Genomic DNA, 20,603 nt, shown 5'->3' with positions numbered 1-20,603 from the left:
TTGTGTAGCTCAGCTGCAAAAGCAAATATAAAGTAACCTCTTCCAGTAACGTATTTCCACATTTTCACCTGTATAATTGAATAAATCAATGCATTTTAAATAAACTTGTTTCGTCTGCTTTACAAGCAGAAGAAAATCTTGATTCCGAAGCTCCAATATCACTCCAAAAAAATGAAGCACAAGAATCAAGATAATGGCAGAAGACAAGATCACTAAATTGGCAAAAACTATTACGCACCAAAACCACTCATGAGAATTATTTTTAAAAAAAAGAGGGAGCATAGAATATAGATGGATTTCCTATAGTTATGCCCACTCACTGACTGCTTCACATGTTAAACACAGTATGCGTTGGGGGTCTCATTTTTCTTCCAAAAGAAATGAAGTGCAGGAGAGAAGGGATGATAGTTCCTCTTTTGTTGCTAAGCCAAAACCCTGCCATCTTACCCTACCAAGTCTGTCGAGTAGGAAAATATACCTGCAGAAATATCCACATTAACAAAGAAATTTGAATCTAACAACCTCATCGGGCAATGCACAGAGATAAATCAGAGAATGGAAGTTTGTACCCTGTGAGAAGGTTCAGGATTTTAAGATCCTTTCTGAAGCAATAATGGTCTCCAAACGAGTAGACAATTTGCCTCTGAAGTGCATCTTCCTTTCCTTCATCATTCGATTTCTCATCATCCGAAGAAGCAGCCATTTAATAGGTTTCAAGCATAGGAACCAGGAATGAAACCTGGACACATGACAAAGTAGTCATGAAGCGACACCCAACATATTTGAGCTTAATAACAAGAATTGATGTTTGAGCTACATATTTAGGAAACGGAAAAACATATAAAATAATTCATAATCTCAGCATCAAACTTCAATGGAATTCCTAGTTGACAGAGTTCCAAAAAATGAGTACTTAGGCAAAAGTAGATCCCAAGCATCACAGACCAGGGGCATCATCATTATTATTAGTATCTGAACGCCTTAACCCCAATAATCGGGGATGAATAAAGTTAAGCCAAGAATGTCGCAGAATCAAATGTAAGTTCCAATGATAATAAAAAGCAGTTTCATTTTGTGACAAGGAGTTAAAAGAAAGTTGAGAAGCAATGACGTATAAAACAAAATCACAATACCTCGTACAGCTGAACCTTTTTCGAATCACGATATGCTTCAAGAAAAGGCATGCTCCAAGAATCAACCATCGCCTATCATTAAAATGTACAAGTTATATAGGATGTGCAATAACAGTGTACAACCTCAAGCATATATTGTATACAACACATACTACCATCGCAGGGGTCTGTGAGCAAGGTTCCAATATATGATACATAGCAAATGGCAAATGCTTTACATTATCTGTAGGAGGGATATGGGGAAAGGTGAAGTATGCAACCTTATTATAGCATATTTTCAAGTAACCCAGGAGCAACCTTACAAAGGAGAAGACCAACATGAGCATAAGACCACAATCTGATATCTTCAATGGTCAAAACGGATTCAGGGGTGATTGCTTTAAAGTCAAAATTTAAGGGTTTATTTTTATGTTTTGAAAGTTCAGAGGGTATGCTTGTCCATACAACCCTTACCTGTGAGTTTGCTCGAAATGTAAGACACAGTAAAGATGCTTTAGGGATTGCTGATTTGTTGGCATCAACCACATTTCCCACAGAACGGATAGGAAGCTTTAAATTTCTACCACTAGAATATCTCACTTCTAAGTCGGGAAATTTCACAGCCGCCATAGCAGGAACGATAATTTTATTCGCCATTGCAATCTGCATGGGATCATTCAGCCTTTAAAAAAACTCATATGAAGAACAACAATAAGGTTTTTTGAATACAACAACATGGTTTAGTGCCTGACTGAAGTCACCCATAAAATTAGTTGAATCAATCAATTAAATTGGTGACCTGCAGTGCAGAATTTTCAACATCTACTTGATGGAATAACTAACTCATGATTCATAACCCCAAATTGATATTCAAGACATCTAATGCACCACAGAAAACTCATCAAGTCCTTTTCATCTTGAAATTAAGTTTTCATTCAAACACCCATACAAACTTACACTAGCTAAGAGTAAAATGTAACTCTGAGTAGATTATTCATGTCAAAAGTACCCAAAAAAATGTAAAATATCAACACAATATGGATCGCTATTTTGGAAATTACCTTGCCCCCGTGTTGCTTGAGCTCTGAAATGTCAGCGAAATACCCCCTATTCATCTCATCCGCACTGCCCTAAATGACATATAATCCATCGATCTCAACTCGGTCTCAGCATAAAAAAGATTTTCAGTGAAATAAAAGGAAAAATACTGAATAAAACTTACAGCCTCGCGCGCTCCTTTTGAATTGCCTCCTTATTTCCAAACTAAAAAAGAAAATCCCTGTTTCTTAATTCAACTGATATGAAGAAAGAAAAAAAATTATATTGAACCAAAATTGAAAACTATACTTCTTAGGGTAAATTTTCCAGGGAACCATTAGAACTTCAAAGGAAACAAATAATACCTGGTAACTGTCGAGGAAGCGAGGGGAGGTTAGCTGATAGAGGTGTTGAGGAGGAAGAAGCAACATCCTCTGTTCGTGCGGGAATAGGTGTTGCTGAGACATAAAAAACGGAGTTCTGGTGGATAACGTGTGGCTTATTAATCGATTCAGCCTCGACATTTTCGATCGCATTGAACTTCTGGTTCTGAATCGAACTCTTGTTTGCTTGCAAATTGCAATTTCGCTCCCTGGAGCCTGGAGGGGAGAGCGAGCAATGTCTAATACTGAGTCCTTGAGCCCTTGACTATGGGGAAGAACTTCGAGGATCGAGGTTTAACGTTGGGCCTAGTAAGTGGACTAGGTCCAAATTTAACAATTGAGAGGCCCGTCCAAAGTCATTTTTAATGATTTATGCCCGAAGCGGTTTAACATTGGGCCTCGTCAAGGCCTGTCTAACAATTGTGGCCTGTCCAGAATCAAAGCCTTGGGCCTTTTCTAAAGTCCACATAGTCCAATTGAGAGTAGTAGACGAAAGAATTAGCAGAGCAGCAGCAGAAAGAGGAAAAGAAAAAAGAAAGAAAATGAAGAGAAACTATTAGGATAAAGAATGATTGTACTTTATAGTTCATAGTACGATATGTTCAATGATCAGCCTTCACCTACAAGGTAGCCAGCTGATTAAGACAAGACAGCATTTACAATACAGTCAAATTTGATCAATGTCATTTGCTCATTTTCCTGGCAAGCTTGGCATTATATTCTGCAATCCAAACTTGAATGATTTTGATTTCTCTGTCACGTTGTGCAACCAACCAGTCAGGATCATTGGGCAAGGGAGCATGTAAATCCAATCCGTGCGCTCCTAGTTAATTATACAACAAAACATCTCAATAAACAACTAATTCACAAACAAACAAGAACATTTTCAACTAACGTATTTAAAAGATACCTTGATTTGTATATACAGCAACGACGCTATCTGATATGTCCTGTAGAACTCTGAATATTGAATGCAAATAGTGAATTAGCATATAATGCAATACTTGTAAAGCAAATTAGAACTCTCAAAAGGGTCCAAAAGTTCCTTTGGTTTACCCTCCAGCGCTATAGGGGTCTCGAAGTCCATTCGAAAAAATGATATTGGTTGCAAAGTTTCCAAACACAAACTTGATGTCCTGCATAGGTGTTAAAATCAATAAAGAATATGAGTTCCACGCTGAGAAAATCAAAGAAGAGAAAATCATGAGGAGAAGATTTACATGGCCACCGAATTGTGTTGTGATCCAGTGTGGCCTTGGAGCAACATTGAAAAGCTCTAGACAAGTTTGAGTGAACTCGTTAATGTCAAAAGGTTCTGCTTGGAACATTGTCTCATTCTCTCCATATCCCATTGGCATGACCATCTCTGTGCATCTCTGAAAATCACCAACCAAATTAAGGTTTAGTTTGGTTCAACACTACAGAGCCCAAAGATGTTTAAATTACCTGCCATTCCCATTCACTTGTGTTTCTTGGACTGTAAGCAGACATTCTATGGCACGAAGAATTTCCCATAAAACTTGCATTGACACCTGCTGCAACTCTGTCAAGGATATCAGTTCCTGCCGGTGCTCCATCGATGGCGTTGCATATATCGTTGACTGGTTTCTCCGGGAAGTTGTCATACTGAGCTGAATTCGTGTACATGTGTTGTAAGCGGACCTTGAGATCTTGGGAGGAATTCAAAGGCCTGCAAAATGGAAACAAGAAATTAAACCAGAGTAACTTCATATATAGGGTTTATATAACACATATATACACAGATAAGGCTGTGAATTTAGTTTAAAAATAGAGAGGTCACCTGCAAGTGCTGAAGATATTGCTAAGGGTCATAAGACCATTTGGTTCAGCTGCTACTCTATCAATTTCAAACCAAGACTGTCTTATAATGTTATAACAATTCTCACTAGTCTCCTGCAGCATCCAGCACAAGTATTAGAATGTACTATGAAATCAATGTATATATGGTTAAAGTGACTAAATTAAACATTGTAGTTTTTCAACCATCTTTCTGCTATTAAAGGTACCCTGAAATCCTTGGTGACAACAACATGGTATCCATTTTGAGGCGTTATATCATCAAAGTAGAGTATAGGAGCAGAAGATGCCACAGCACCGATGACAATATGAGGATATTTTAGCCGAAACCATGATGCGAGCACTGAATACATGGAGAAAAACATAAATTACTTGGTGTATGAAATGTTATCTTAATTTGTTTTTTACAGTTCTTGTGTTCAGTACTCAACTTCCTCCATAAGATCCTCCAACAGCAATAAAAGGGCGATATCCTGATGTCATGTTTCTTTTGAAATCAGTGATCAATTGAGCATAATCTGCCAGAGCTTGTTCTGAGTTGAAGTATCCGAGGTTATTGGCACTCTCGAATGCTTTATCCTTAGACCCAAATGGCAATGATTCTCCATAATAGCGATGCTGTAATAAGTAAGATTACCCTGGAAATTATTTTCAAGCATACTTGCATAACATTTTGTGCATTAACATCTTGTATAATCATTGACAAAAAAAGAAGAAGAAGAAGATGGACTGACCTCTATATACATCAATAAACCGTTAAAACGTTTACCAAGATCAACCATAAATCCAGCAATGGAAGCCACTTCAACAATGTCAGCCTCATCTCCCATATAGACAAAAATGGGAGAGCTAGTGTTCATCCCGCCCCAGTACTTGTTGTTCAGTAGGTACCTCTGTTGAAAGGTGGCATAGCCCTCTGGTCTGTAACTGTAATGATCAAGCGTTTGTGTATAATAAAATGTCACAAACTCGGGTGGCAGTTTGAAGAGATTGCTTCCTTCAAACTTCCTCGTCATACCAAATCTTCCCGTCCTAGGAAATGCTGCACAAACCCATGTTGCTGCAAGAAGAAGCAACAGTGAAAACATTGGAGTAGACAATTGTTTTGCCATTTTAGCTGTACCTAGCTATGGGCCCTCTATCGATTGTGAAGCTCTACATATATATCTGAGTGTGTGTGTGTGTGTATATATAGGTACAGCTGCTCTTTATCAGTTGAGATGTGTATTGCACTCTTTCAATACAACTCACCATGTGAGGTGGTTGACATCTTATGTACATCTAGATTAAAATTGGTGTTTATCGTTTGGAGTATATGTTCAATAAAACCACTTGGGTGATAGCCTAGAATAAATCTCTTTGTGGCCACGCATTGGATTTTGATACAACTCACCCTGACGTCTAGTGGATCATTCTCGGTTAAAAAAAGTATAACAAGCAAGTTCCCTTCCATAACAACATACCGGCTGGCTCGGACAGCTTTGTATGATACGGACACAGTTGATGGTCTACAAACGTAAGTGATTAAATCATGGAAACATCGAACAAAACTGATTGGTAAACAAGGTGAGCCAAGTAGGCAACAACACCTCAAGCGATGATTTCCAAGTGCTCTTTCTGTCCGTATTTTTGTTAGACAGGATATATCGTTTGGAATTAAGTCCCTAACATTTTGTTTGGAATTAAAGCTCTGACGACAAGGGTAAAGTAGTAAAGCCCTGACAGTTGATAAAAATCAAACTAGAGCCAACTTCTTTATAGGCCAAATAGGTTTTGCAGCTGTATTTCTGATTCTCTAGCGGCATACTGTGTTAATTTATGGCATATTCAATTACTACAGAATTATCGCCTTAGTTTAAAAAATAAAGACAACACAAATCTAGAATAACGTAATTCCTTCTGACAGATATAAATTTAGAGCTTCTCCCCTAAAACAGTTTGCCACTCCAGAGAGTACAAAATAATTATTCTCAGATAGAGGTGACCACCATTTAACTTGACAAAGAGATAAGAGAATGCATTTGGTTTGTCTATAATATCATGTCGTGAGTATATGCAACAATATCCACGCCACGAAGCAGCTCTTCAAACAAAAGCTCAAGTAAAATTGCCAAAAATCGGAATTCACCGCTAGAACTATACTTTCTAGGGTAAATTTTCCAGGGACCATTAGAACTTCAAAGGAAACAAAGAATACCTAGTAAATGTCGAGGAAGCGAGCGGAGGGTAGCTGATAGAGGTGTTGAGGAGGAAGAAGCAACAGCCTCTGTTCATGCGGAAATAGGTGTTGCTGAGACGTGAGAATCGGGGTTCTGGTGGATAAGGTGTGCAAATTAATGGATTCAGCCTCCACATTTTCGATCGCATTGAACTTCTGTATCTGAATTGAACTCTTCTTTGCTTGCAATTTTGCTCTCTGGAGGTGAGAGCGAGACTGACACGGTTTTCTTGAGCCCTGGACTTACGGAGCAGAACTTCGAGGATCGAGGTTTAACGTTGGGCCTAGTAAGTGACTAGGTCCATATTTAACACTCTAGGCCCAATGATTTATGCTCTAAGCAGTTTACATTGGGCTTAGGTCCATATTTAACAATCGAGGCCCAATGATTTATGCCCCGATAAATCAGGTTCCTTACTCCTAGGGCTGTTACTGGTATGGTAAATTATCCATTGATATACCATTACCGATCAATTGGTTACCGAAAATAACAAAAGATTTGTATACCGTTACCAATTGTTCGGTACGGTAAATTTACCGATGATTTCGGTAACGGTAACGGTAAGCAAAGTTCAAAACCGGTAAATTTCCCGATTACCGACATATATATTAAATATATATTAATATTAGTTTTAGTTTTAGTTTTATTTAATTATGACCATTAGATTGATCTAATTTAATCTAGACCATTGATTATTTTTGGGGTTATCATTTATATATCACTATAGCAATTTCATTAACTTTAAAGCAGCGTTTGCTACATAACAAAATGCTTTGTTGGTATTGATTACATGCTTTTCTTCTCCATTTCCATTATGGTCTTTTATCTTTATTTATCTTGTTTCTTCTAGCTTTCATACTATGGAGTTTAAAACACTTCGGATACTAAAAATATTATAAATTAATGAAATGAAAGATTTTCCGTTATAGATTGTTGGAATAATGTTATGTGAATTCTCCTTTCTTTTTTTCTCCGATTGATAGGTATTTTCTCTTATTCACATGTAGCACAATGATCATTCTCATTAATCTATCATTTTTATTATTGGTATTGTAGGCAAGATGAAAGTGTTGTAGTTTCATACAATGACTATTAAGCACAATGCTACTTGATGCATTTTTTTTCTTTCTTTTTTTTAAATCAGTTTAAGAATTCGTAAATTTACCAATTACCGACTTACCATTACCGATCGATCGGTATACCGACTCTTCCGGTAACGGTAACGGTAACATTTTTTGAGTTACCGAAAGAATTGGTATGGTAACGGTATTCCGTGTTTGGTAATGGTAACCGTACCAATAACAGCCCTACTTACTCCAGAGAGCACACAATAACTATTCTTCAGAACTCGGTGGCCACCGACCACCATTTAGCTTGACATAGAGATAAGAGAATGCATTTGGCTTGTTGTTATGAGTATATGCAACAATATCCACGCCAAGAAGCAGCTCTTCAAACAAAAGCTCAAGTAAAATTGTCAAAAATCGGAATTCACCACATGCGTAAACTATCATGTGTTTATTATCCAAGAATGAAGAAAAATTAAGAGCTCAACCAATACTCAGGAAAAATTGATGCATGCTACATGCACAGACAGCGAAAACAAACAGGCAGTGAAAACAAAAGCAAGATACAATAGGAGCGCATGCACATTACCGACTTAACTAACAGCAGTTGTACATAAGATACATCGCAAGTGAGGAACATCTGAATGATTATCATCTTCATCCTCATCTTCATCCTGATAGTCATACTCTGTCCCAGCTTCCTCGGAAGTGGCTCCAGTCCTTTTGTTGCCAGTAACAGTATTGATCGAATCCATAAGACAAGTTGTGTGATATGAGTGACAACAAAAAAACACAATCACTGACTCGCTTTGTATATGGAAGGGATCAAAACACATGCTACATCTTGCACCTCCCCTAGTTTTAGACTTGACCTCCACAGTTTTCGTGCTAGGTATTCTCTCAATCGACTGAGAAGTACCACTGTCATCCCTTTTCACGCGTGAATCGACTTCATTGCTCAAGAAAATAGCTCGTCTAGCTTCTTTGTAGTACTTGACCAAGAGATTTACAATATCAGCCTGTAAGTTTTACAGTAACAACAAAATGTTGAGCGTTTCAGAGTACACTTTTTGAATGAAATGATAAAGGGTGTATGAGTTATGGTACCTTGAGAATATCATTACACCCATGTCTAAGAGATGTTTCAGTCCTGTAATCAGTGATTATTTTAACTAGACGGTCTCTGAGGCTGCAAGAAAAGCAGAAACAGCAAGAAGTTATATGCAAATGTAACAATAAGGAAGACTATTTCCCTGACTATCGTCATTTAAAAAGTAGGCAGAAAGAAACAACAGCGAAAAGTAGCAAATTTCTCTCACATAGAAGTTAGTGGGAAGTTTTTTATTTCAGTGATTCATTGTTACAATTTTAAACAATCCATGTTGCAAAATAATGATCGGCAACTGAGACATCTCACTCAATTGGACATCTATATGTTGTTTGAATTGAGCAGACTAAGCCCAAAAAAATGTGGGTCTCATAGCTGATACTGCGCCCATCAATGGTCTTAGTCATGCTCTAGAAATCCTTAAGTAGCCAATTTTGGACAGACATTTGTGATACAAAAAATTTCGTTCCCCAATTGATGGCAATCTCCAAATTCAGGAAATAAGAATGAATTTTAAAAGGCTAAATTCACACAACATTAAGCAAAAAGTCATGGTCCTAATGTTTCTGCAAATTAAGGGAAATTGACCTTATCGTAATCTAGCCCCCAACTATTAAAGCCACATAAGAAGAACTACTTAGACAATACATCAATTTTGATTTACTAACCGAGGTATCTCCAAGCCATTGGGCACCATATTCACAATGTAAAGAGGATCAAGATTGCCCACAGTATGCTCCAACAACATCCCTACCTGCCAAATGCATTTGCATGGTAATAAATACTAGCAAAAAGGCAGGAGATACACCCAAGCACCAGAATTGATCTACACTATCAGACTACACGCCAAAAGTCAATATGTACCATCTCAGGTTTGTGAAGACATTGTTTAATCAATTCTTCCCAAAGTTCATCATCATGCTGCATAGTTACAAATTCCACAGCCTGCACAAACCACAACACTTTCTAAGTTATAATCACCAGATATCTTCAAGAATACAGCAAAAAGGAAAAAAATTCCCTGAAGGAAAGGAAAAAAATTCCCTGAAGGAACTACTAAGAGGATCCCGTTCAACCCATCAAGTACCTCTTCTATGTCGCCCAATTTATTTATGATAACAGCCAGGGCTTTTTTTGAATTACCCATCCTTCCAAGAATGAAAACTTGCTCCTTCAGAAGATCTCTTTTGACACAAATTTCATATGCCTGTGATTCAACGTCAATAAATTATTTATAAAAACGAAATGTATAACAAACCATTTATAATTAGTTGTTCATCGACTGCTCAAACCTTCTCAAGTGTGTAATGCTGGCTACTACGAAGAAAAGGAAGGAGCATTTTTGGATCATAGTCTGCGTAAAGTTCGACCTATCAACATCAAGCAAATAAAAAAAGAAGGAAAGAGGAAATCATTAGAAATTGCAGAAAGTAAAACCCAAACTGACAAAAGCACATATAAAAAAAATGCACTTATACAAGTGTACCTCATATTGGTAAGAAATGAAGACAATAGGCAGACCAAAAAGGTAAATGCTAATGTGAATACAAGGACAGGATGAATTATATGACACAAGGTTAAATGTTAATGTGACATAATACAAACGCTGAACTGGAGATTGATCTGTGGTCTCAAATAGTTCTACCGAGGATACAACTGGTTATGAAAGCATGTGGAGGATTAACTGAGCATTTGTTAGCTTATTCATGGTAAAACGATAAAATCATGCAAAACTCATAATGTCTCCACACTGATTTCCCTTTCTTGCTGCAACACATGCCCCAGCCAAATAAGCTTATTCACCTGCAAAAAATCTTTTTCTTGCTTTTCTCAATGGGAATGAGTTTATGACAGGTCAACCGAGCCTCAACAAATAAACGACCTCAAGCAGCCACATTGGGTTAAAATCAGATGGTTACATGGTGAAATAACAACATAACTATTGCAATTTCTGTACAACAATGTTCAACTGATTAAAAGAAAACTACAAAACCAGAAATTTAACTTTTTGAGCCTAGTGGACTAATCGATATAATCATGGTAAGGTCAGATAAAAATGCCAACTCATCGCATATAACCAATAAAATGAGGAACTGCTACTCATGCTGGCAAACATCACATCTAATGAATATAGCCACTAATATAATAGCAAATGCCAGATAGCATATTTATTATTCAAAATCAGAATAGACCATGAAAATTCGTATAACTTCATGAAGAAAACCAAGGCCAGTTGATCAAAATCTATGTTCAAGTTTGGACTAGTTGATTTCACAAAACTAGAGGCCAAATATGATTTTTCTCAAATTATCATGAATAACTACTCTGATAATACAACATTCAGCAATTGTTCACCTCCCCTTTCGTCCTGATGTACCTAAAGATTATATTTATTTTTTCTTTTAGAAATGCATCAAAGATCAAGTTTCTTACACTCTGAAATCCTAAAAGTAATAAAAGAAAATTCATCAATTATGCTATGGTGTTATGACATTTTTAAAAAAGCATAACACTTTCTCAGGTACCTGCATATCGTGAAAATCCTTTCCAGCATGTGGATTTGCTTCAAATAGTGATTGAAGATATAAATGCAAGAAATATCTTGTATCACATGTATTCTTTGCACCCATAATTTGTGAAACGACTTCAGATGGAGTGATTAGGTCCCTGTATTGAATGAATAAAGGAACTGCACGCTTGCAATCGATCATCATCAGTTGGACAACCTGCACAGGCACAGGCACAGGCAAGAGAGGGTTTGAGGGGGAGTGCAATCACAAACTAGCATGCCACTCCTATGTTATGAAATAACAGTAGGCATGCAGTGGTGAGTTATCATATTTGGACAAGGCTCATTAAACTATTAAATTGCAAACAATTTTCATCCTGCAAAGCAATAGCAATGTAGTGTATCTTAAAATATATCTTTTAATACCAGAAGTTGATCACATAGACTGAAACAGGAGAATTAATTATTTCCGAATGGAGATTGGAAGCATTACATACCTTTTCATGTATAAAATCATGCAAATTATGCTTCTCCACGAAATCAAAAATATCTGGCTTCATCAGCTGTAGGGATAGAAGCAACAAAATAAAACAAAAATTTGTCAAAATCACACCCCTCATCTTGATGTTTTGTGTGAAAAGGTGATCATCATCATCTGAGCCTTTGTTCCAAAAGTTTAGGGTCGGCTATGAGTCTATGAGAAAATCAACGGAAATCCACTATGTGTATTTGTTTCCGTCATTCATTTCTATCTAAGATCATAGTTTCATCAACTCCTATTGAATCCATGTATTTACTTACTACTTCAAGCCATGTCTTTTTAAGCCTTCCACTTCGCTTCCTACTCTCTCCTATACAAATACATTGCTGGCTGTTTTGTGCACAAATTTGGGGAAAGATCATGCATCAAAATACTTACATCAGCGTAGAGCGAAAAAGCTTTCTCATACTGCCCATCAATTACATAGAGCTCTGCTAGTGCCTGATACAAAGGACCATACAATTAAAAACATACTACATTCTACAACCAAAATTTCAGATTCATCCTGTATACAGAGATTGAGATTCTCGAACTAACCTGTTTTAGGGAATCAGTCATGGATGAAGTATTCAGCTGAGGATAAATGGCAGATATAACAGGCAATGCAGAATATATGACAGGTGGCCAAGATTTAACAGCTGATAAAAGGTCCTTATGGAAAGATGGGTTTGTAGCCAGCGCTACAAGAGCAACCTGTTTCACAACAAACAATGGCACGCCTTGACCCAGTTGACTTCACAAGAAAATGAAAGTAACACACATGAATCGTATAGTGATATATCTGCATATGCATACAGACACATACATGAATAATGCTTGAGACCCCCAAAAAGTGACCCCTAAAAGACCCCCATTTAATGTGGAGTGTTGGATGTGAAGTGGGCCCTACATGTGTCTTTTTAATCAATGACTATTTTAATGCCACATAGATTTGAGGGACTTTTGGGGGTGATATTTTGGGGGTCTCTAGCATTGTCCCACGTACATACATCCACCATTCATACACACATCTTTGTCCCACAAACCTCATAGGCTGTATCACGCAGTCTGGGGTTATCTGTCGGCATGTATGGAACCAATACAGGAAGTTGACGGAGATGAGCAAAATGAAAAACCCATCTACCAAAAGCAGCCCACTGTCAGTTATAAACAAGAAAGGTCTTTAAATGTAACAAATATTGGTTTTCAAATACCTCTCCCATGCTGAAGCAGATCCTCGCAACAATTTGGGACACAAAGATGCAGCCTCAGCATATTTCCTTTCTACAATCAAATGATCGAGGTATCTGGAACCCACCTACTTATATCGCAAAACAATAATTAGTTAGAATCAGCTGGTACAGGCTACTTACCAGCTCTGACCTAATACTCCACCGACGATAAGATCATAATGAATCTCCAACATAAAAGTAAGTATTATTTCATCACACAGATGTCAAACAAGTTCTAATTCCCATGAATTACAAGTATAGTTTGGTATAAAATGGATTAAACTATATAATATACACAGCGTACACAACATGCCACAAATTATAGGGTATGTGATGGTGTGCATAGATAAACTAACTAATCACCTCGTCAAGGAGTTCACTCCGTCCTTGACCTGCTTCAACTGCTGCTAAAGCCTTGTCATGCCATCCATGTTGAAGAAGCCAAGCAATATGATCCTCAGCATCCCTAAGACATGTAAATGCATTACGGACTAGACTCATATTTTGACAGGCAAGAAATACATTAAGCGTACAAAAAATGGAGCAATTGAAACACATTGGCCATAAACAAAGATGCACCAAAGAATAAAAGGCAAATGATGCAGGAAGGCCTAACAAGAAATTTCAGAAAAAGCCAAAATGCCAGTGCAATGTTAATTAGAAGAAAGACAGTAAAATTCTCAGATGTATCACAAATAACAGAAACAGATACCTAGAAATAGTAGGAATAGTATTCCCTTACTTTATCTTAGTTGTTTCAATCCTCCCCAAAGCTATATACGTATAGATATACACACAAATATACACATGGTAACTAAGTCTGAAAGACTTCCTAGTTGTGGGTTATTATTAGAAGAAAGCTTGATTGAGAAGTGATTTACTATTCGTGAAAATAAATACTCAAATTTTATGGTGGGCTGCAAATGAAAGATGCAGAAAACCAATAGGTAAGAAAAAAAGTTATTCCATATGACAAAGAAAGCTATAATCAGATTTCCAAATTGATGAGTTTATAACTTTTGAATTCTGGCCATGTTTTGGAGTACAATTATTTTTGCAATTTCAACAATTGCACAGTCCCTTTTATGGTAGATCTGCAGGGTCATCCCCAGTAAAAGTTATAATGTTACCATTTTCATATTAGATGCGCAACTCTTTTTATTATTAGGGTTACTGAGAAGTCCATAAATGAACTTGGAACAATAATCCTATAGATGAAAAGCAGTTCTATAGAAAATGCAGGGGCAATTAAAGTGGAAATATTCTTCTTTAGTTTAAGCCAATAATATCATAAGTGAAAAGCATCAACTAGAACTTATGCCAAGCACAGTAAACAATGAAATGCTATTACTTTTCAAATATATAGATCTATATCTATATCTATCCAAGAATTACAAAGACCAAAACAATCAATACTAACCTGGGCTTCACAATGACTACATCTTTTGGTGAAACAATATAGTATGACGGTTCATCACCAGCTGCCCATTGACCACCAGCATAGCTGCTACCTACATTCATACGAAAAAGTGTGGTCACGATTTTAATATAGATTCTCACCAGGAAAATGTACATGAGCTACAACCACAAATTAAGTTAACCTGAAAAAGGAGCGTGAGCAAGAGAATAGTCCTTTGCCTTGTAATGCTCGAAGCCATGAACAGGAAGGGCATCTGTTGTGAGCTCATCATTGTTCCATGTTAAAATACGTACTTCAGGTCTCTGTGCATTCCCCTGCTTAAAAAAGACTGAACATGTTAGCAATCATAGCCTTGTAGTTGTTTCACAAAGAGAAGATTTGCTAGCTGTATTATCTTACGAGAAAGACACAATGGGGGCACCTAAGCGAAGGCCATGATCTCTTCCATTTGGCATCTTAGAGGAATGAATAAGAAGGCTTTCATACAGTTTCACACATATAAGTCTAGAAAACCACAGCAAAGGTGCAGGGGGGAAAAAGACAAATGAACTCTCTAAATTCTGTCCAAACCATTGAGAAAAGCCAAAGGCGAAGTAAATATTGACAAGAAAATAACAAAATGACAGAAGCTTTTACTCCATGGAACTAAAGAGTTCACAAGACAAGAAAACAACCCAGATTTTTAATTCAAAGAAGCGGAATGACATTGAATATTGTAATGTATCACAGCTAGCATATTTATTGGGCGCCAGTGCCACCAATAAAAAGGGAAATGGATTGGACAAATACCAGATAAACTTCAACATCTAAGTGATTCCAGCCCGTCTACAATGACCAGTACAACAGTAACAAGTGCCTAGAAACTTGAACCAAATTGGAAAACTGAACTGAAATTGCCTGAGCAGTTCACCCATATCAAAGTGAACCAAATTGGTGAGTGAAAAAATAAAGACAATAATCTTATATACAATACCTGTCGCGATGGCGTCATGCTACTGAATTCCTTGTCTCCATCTTCTTCCCCAGGAATATATGCTAGAATGACCAAAGAATCACCAAAGGGAGCAATTCCTGAAATATAATAGCTGGTTTGAAAAGATGCCACAATATCCACCTGGTTCATGCTGGACAATGGGACATGCCGATATGTCCCATTGGTTCCTTTAAGCTGATTTGCTCTTATTGATGCAATTTTCACAGATGTTCCCCAGCCAATGACTAATAGAGTATCATCCTGAATCAATGAAAAAATGAACAGTAAGTCGCAGAATATTTTTCAGGAGACCTGCCTCTGGGATAGGGGAAATCACATATTTGTTTCATTTGGGGACGGGGGTGGGAAGGGGATGAGATCAATGCAGCCATTCAGACTACTAGAAGCTACAACAACTCTGTAGCATCTGTTTGTCGGTGGTGCACACATATCTCCAATAACCCAGCCATTCTGGGTTTGACTAACCTGCCAAACTAAGTGAGGAAGTAAAAGCTCAGGGCGAGGGCTTCCTCGAGGTCTTTCAATAAATGTTATACGCTGATCATTGGCAGCATCATAGACTTTCACACCTGCGTCATTAGCCCAAGCGATAAGGCTAGTTCTCCATTTTACTGCATGTATTGGACCTTCACCAGAGTGCAAAACCTAAGACACGGGCAGAAAATTTACAGCAATGAAGAACCATAGTTTCAAATAGTAGCATTCGCAGAGGAAGTATTTAATAGACTACTACAAACCTGGTCACGATAGCCTAGCCACCTCTTTGTATTAAAATATAAATGACCAGCTAAACCACCAGCAACAAATCTTCTAGATGATTTTTTAGAGTAATCCGGGTCCAGAGCAATTGCCTTCATCGGGCGGTGATAGTCAAACTTCAATTTCTCATCTGTAAAAAGACTGTTTATAACAACAGATCCATCATCTGAGCAGCTTCCAACGTACTCTCCTTCTATATCAAAGGAAAGGTCATTAACTGCAGCAGTATGAGCTGGAAATTCTTTAACCTGAAAAGTAAAGGCAATCAACATGAAGCACATGATTTGGTTCTAAAACCAGTTTACAGGCAGCAACAATCTAAAGAGTCATGGTATAGCCTAAATTATGACTTGTTTGAGTGAGCTAATTAAGTGAACCAAAGAATCTGAAACCAATCCTACTGCCCCCAGTCAGTGTGGTGACTGTGGTCCATATGATTTGACATATTGACAGAATGCTCTTAGGAGCTAAAGAGGAAAGAAACAAGCAACCTTGCCACTACGCTAAGGTTCATCATCACACCATAATTTTTAATAGATGATGATAGTTGAACATCTACATTCACCAGTGTTCACTGCAGATTTTACAAAAATGTCAGATTTGCCAAAGTTGTGAGATGGTCAAAACTTAAAAGGCATCCCAGACACTGCCGTATTCAAAACAAGTGTTCTCTTTCTTTTTTTTAAAGGTTTAAAGTAACCAGTGTACCATACAATAAGAATTTCTTGGACGGATGTCAATGAATAGTCTTCTATCAACAGAAGCAAAACTAATTTGGAATAGAAGCCTAAAAATTGGTTTAGGCAAGCTCTCATTTTAAAAGTACAGTTACAAAGAAGTATGAAGGCAAATAGCTTTAAAGCCGCAAGAACAATGGAAAGATTTCTCTAAACACCTAAAGAACAGTATATTTAGAAATTGCAAATATAAGAATCCACATAGATCGTATTCATACTGCTGTTGAAGCAATTGTATTGGCAATCTACCAACAAGACCATCTTCAGTAACTTTTATAAGTTACAAAAGATACTGGAAATTACATGTTGGTCTTTTAGCATATCAAAGAGAAGGATGCCCCTAGTTTATTATCCAACAAAAGAAGATAAAAAGAGTCTATTCCACCAATCACAGGTTAATTAATCACGGAGAACCTCAGATGTACTTTAGAGCTCCTTTTTAAGACACATGACATCTAATGTGCCGTACAAGGACAATTAACCAGTTACACGGATTAAATCGTCGCAGCCAGAGAAATTCCAGGACCAGCTCAAGTGTCAAAAAAAAAAAACAAATCCTACTTCCACTTCTCATGCCAATCAAGAGGCGGATCGAACAAGCTCATACGGTCGCCACAACAATTGAATTTCCAGCGCTAAGACAGCTAATATCTCAAACGAAGTAGAAAAAAGTAGAAGAAGGGACCTGATTCCCGAGAAAGTCAAGGATGTGGACATTGCCATCGAGCGTCCCAAGCGCGATCATGCGCTCAGCGACAGCGATGCACGAAGCAGCGTCACTCGCTAACAGCGAGGGCACGCTACTTCCCATTCTGAGGTACTTGAGCCTGGGCTCCTCCTCATCCTCTTCCTCCTCCTCCTCCTCCTCCTCCTCCTCTTCGTCGTCTTCTTCTCTCTCGTCGTCTCCTTCGACGCCGTTCTCCGACGGAATCGGAGCCATGTGGAGGATTCTGCTTCCTATGGTGGTGCGAGAAAAGGAAAGGAATTATTGAGGGACCAGATCTGTTTGGGTTTGGGTTTGGGTTTGAGCTCTTGCCGTTTCGAGGGTTAACGGTAGTGTAATTTATTTATGTACAAGGAAACAAAGGAGTGATGACGAATGAGATGGGTGCCAGTGTGCCACCTGTAATGCAAAAGTGTTTCTTTATATTTCTTTCCCTCTCGCGCGCTCTGGTAGTAAAACTGCTATTCATGAAAAAAAAAAAAAAAATCGTGTTCCGTTTGGGTAAAGGGTTTCTTTCGTTCTCGCTCTTTCTTATTAATATCTAAACTCTCCTTTTGAATAACCCGTACTCTGTTTGGGAGATTCCTCCTGGGTTTACTGAATTCCTATTCGGTTTAGGAGTTTCCTTTTTTTAAAAAATATCAGCCTTTTGGGAGTTTCTTTCTGGGCTTGAATAGTTGAATGTTAGATTATTTGACCTTTATTATTGGGCTGAGTCATATTGCAAGCAGATAGATTAAGAGGCTTCGAAAATGATCAGCTTTGGGCTACCAAACAGGCTATTAGTATTTTTTGGGCCTTCAAACATGTATGACGTCTTCTGAATTGCTGGACATTGGGCTATTTTGGACAGTGGGCTATTAGGCTAGAGGCTGTCTTGTTACTTTTGTATAATTTTTGCGCGTGGTTTCCTTCAGGCCGTGGAATATTGCTAATTTGCTAGTGGCCTTTTTGTTTTGGGCTTATTTGGGCCTAGACATGTTCTTGGCCGGAGAATCGTGTTTGATTGAGGTTTCTGGCCATGTAATTGGCCCATGGGCTATAGTGTCCTTTGGTTTGCCCATGTATGTACGTATTCGTACAGATTTTATTTTAATGAATTATTCATTTTCCAAAAAAAATATATTTTTCATACAACAATTCAATAAATGAGATCAGCAAAATTAGTTATTAAAATGAGGTTAGTGAATAATATGAATTTATCATTCATGAAAAAAACAATACAACAAGTTAACACAAGATTTTTTATTTATAAGGAGAGGGTTGAGAGCATGCTAGGAAAGAAAATAGAGATAAATTTTATCTTTTGTATTTATATATTTTTTAGAATCTTTATATTATTTGTTTTAAGATTTCTCTCTTGATTATGTACTTAATTGGACTAAACTTATCAGAAATTTGGACCGAGTTCAATTTAAAACTCACAATCTCAATCCAATTAGGCCCAATCCACAATCCATTTAATTACTATTGGATCTATTTGCTGGTCCAATTTAATAAAAATAATCCATACATTGACGTTTCTTTTCCTTCTTTTTTTTTGGTTGAATGCACCATAGAGGGTAGAGACCTTACTAAGATTAAGTCCTTAGAAGTTAGAAAACGACCAACTCTCTAATTGAATCAGTCTTACCTTTCAATACATCAAACGTATATGCATGAAAAAAACTGCACCACAGCGAATGAAAGTACTACACTACAGCTAATTGGTTAATTCAAATATTTCTTGAAAAACAAATTGCGTTTGTATTTTGATTGTTTTTACGTTTAATGATATATATATTTTTTGTCCAAAACGAAAAATCAAATTCAACATGAAAAATCCATGACAATTCTAAACCTTTGAATATAAACTCAAAACGTTTCAATTTGATTTTTATTTCGAAAAAAAAATAATATATCGATTAATTAGTTAATACACCCTTTTAAAAAAATAGGCCCAAAACTATGCTACACATGGGCCACCCAAAATCTCAGCATGTTTGTTATATGTGAATAAGGGGAAGCCTAAACGGGAGTGATATAAATACCATCACTTTTCATCCCAACAAAATACCCGTCTATGCGGCATGTTTATCTCGACTGTTGAGTTAATAAGGGCTAAGCCCACCCCCTAACACTGTAAAACTGCAAGCACCTACATGAAGTAAATGATGAGATAATATTGGAATGCATTAAACTCAAATATGCAAACCTGGAACTCCTTGGCATTGAAATGTTGAAGAAAGAAATGAAAATGAGGGGGAAGAAGTTATGGGAAACCCTGGCCAAGATGATGAGAACAAAGACAGCACCCGCGCTTCGCGCGGTACATATTTTGATTGGAAAATAGAGATGTGTGAAAGTTTTTCGATACTTTGTTAACATGAAGAGCAGTAGAGCTTTAATTGTAGAAAATAGAGATGATTGTGAGATGAAGATAAAATATGTACAATACTTGTTTTTTAATTTGCTAAGAAAATTTGTTTCTAATAGGGTGTAAGAAATTTGATGCATAAGGAATAGGTATGGTAAGAGTTTATCAATTTTTATTTGCGTCGCTAGTATCTACAAAGTGTTATAAGTCATCAAAGACATGTTTATGAGACAATATTGCATGGTTAGTACAACAATCTCCACAAAGTGACATTTAATATCGAAAAGTACAATGTAGCATAAGTAGTATTTTTGAATTGATATTTTTGGAATAAAATTCTTAATATTTTTAGAATAAGATTTTTGAATTTATATTTTTGAAATGTTATGTATGACTGATAGATTTATGCCTATAATCACTTTGACCTTCAACAACTCATTGAATTCTACAGTGCTTTCCTGTCACCACTTACATGTTTTAATACCAAATGGGCTGAATTTATTTACACATTAGAACAATATAGCATGAGAAAAGCCTCTCATGTTGTGTATGTTACAATCTAAACAGACTACTAAACCTGACCAAACTCTAAACATGCACAATACAT

General features: G+C 37.0%; 2 protein-coding genes and 1 pseudogene across 4 annotated transcripts; all 3 read right to left on the bottom strand.

Moving 5' to 3' along the window:
- Window positions 1-53: 53 nt before the first annotated feature.
- Window positions 54-2,773, bottom strand: LOC120001943 (annotated as a pseudogene).
- A 375-nt stretch (window positions 2,774-3,148) lies between these two features.
- On the bottom strand, window positions 3,149-6,930 carry LOC120001760 (lysosomal Pro-X carboxypeptidase-like). 2 transcript variants are annotated; one of them, XM_038850212.1, is made up of 10 exons: window positions 6,549-6,922; window positions 5,086-5,411; window positions 4,783-4,969; window positions 4,561-4,694; window positions 4,335-4,447; window positions 3,980-4,223; window positions 3,754-3,909; window positions 3,590-3,669; window positions 3,444-3,493; window positions 3,149-3,356 (listed from the first exon to the last, which is right to left on the bottom strand). In XM_038850212.1, exons 2-10 carry the CDS (start codon window positions 5,365-5,367, stop codon window positions 3,217-3,219), a joined length of 1,386 nt encoding a protein of 461 aa, XP_038706140.1. In that variant the 5' UTR covers window positions 5,368-5,411; window positions 6,549-6,922; the 3' UTR covers window positions 3,149-3,216. The 2 variants fall into 2 exon arrangements, with proteins under 2 accessions (XP_038706140.1, XP_038706139.1); XM_038850211.1 differs by having other exon boundaries at window positions 3,590-3,909; window positions 6,549-6,930.
- A 1,091-nt stretch (window positions 6,931-8,021) lies between these two features.
- LOC120002246 (vacuolar protein sorting-associated protein 41 homolog) lies at window positions 8,022-17,996 on the bottom strand. 2 transcript variants are annotated; one of them, XM_038850927.1, is made up of 19 exons: window positions 17,602-17,996; window positions 16,158-16,427; window positions 15,886-16,065; window positions 15,400-15,660; window positions 14,608-14,743; window positions 14,427-14,517; window positions 13,370-13,472; window positions 12,989-13,092; window positions 12,821-12,914; window positions 12,333-12,488; window positions 12,174-12,236; window positions 11,752-11,817; window positions 11,271-11,471; window positions 10,038-10,115; window positions 9,833-9,952; window positions 9,610-9,690; window positions 9,414-9,499; window positions 8,745-8,826; window positions 8,022-8,656 (listed from the first exon to the last, which is right to left on the bottom strand). In XM_038850927.1, the coding sequence occupies exons 1-19, from the start codon at window positions 17,854-17,856 to the stop codon at window positions 8,231-8,233; spliced, it is 2,853 nt and encodes a 950-aa protein (XP_038706855.1). In that variant the 5' UTR covers window positions 17,857-17,996; the 3' UTR covers window positions 8,022-8,230. The 2 variants fall into 2 exon arrangements, with proteins under 2 accessions (XP_038706855.1, XP_038706856.1); XM_038850928.1 differs by having other exon boundaries at window positions 14,608-14,740; window positions 17,602-17,995.
- Window positions 17,997-20,603: the final 2,607 nt, after the last annotated feature.

Source organism: Tripterygium wilfordii, chromosome 7 (assembly GCF_013401445.1).
Source record: "Tripterygium wilfordii isolate XIE 37 chromosome 7, ASM1340144v1, whole genome shotgun sequence".
Taxonomy (NCBI): Eukaryota; Viridiplantae; Streptophyta; class Magnoliopsida; order Celastrales; family Celastraceae; genus Tripterygium; species Tripterygium wilfordii.
The sequence above is the reverse complement of the archived record's forward strand: the minus strand, read 5'-3'. Positions and strand labels throughout refer to the sequence as shown.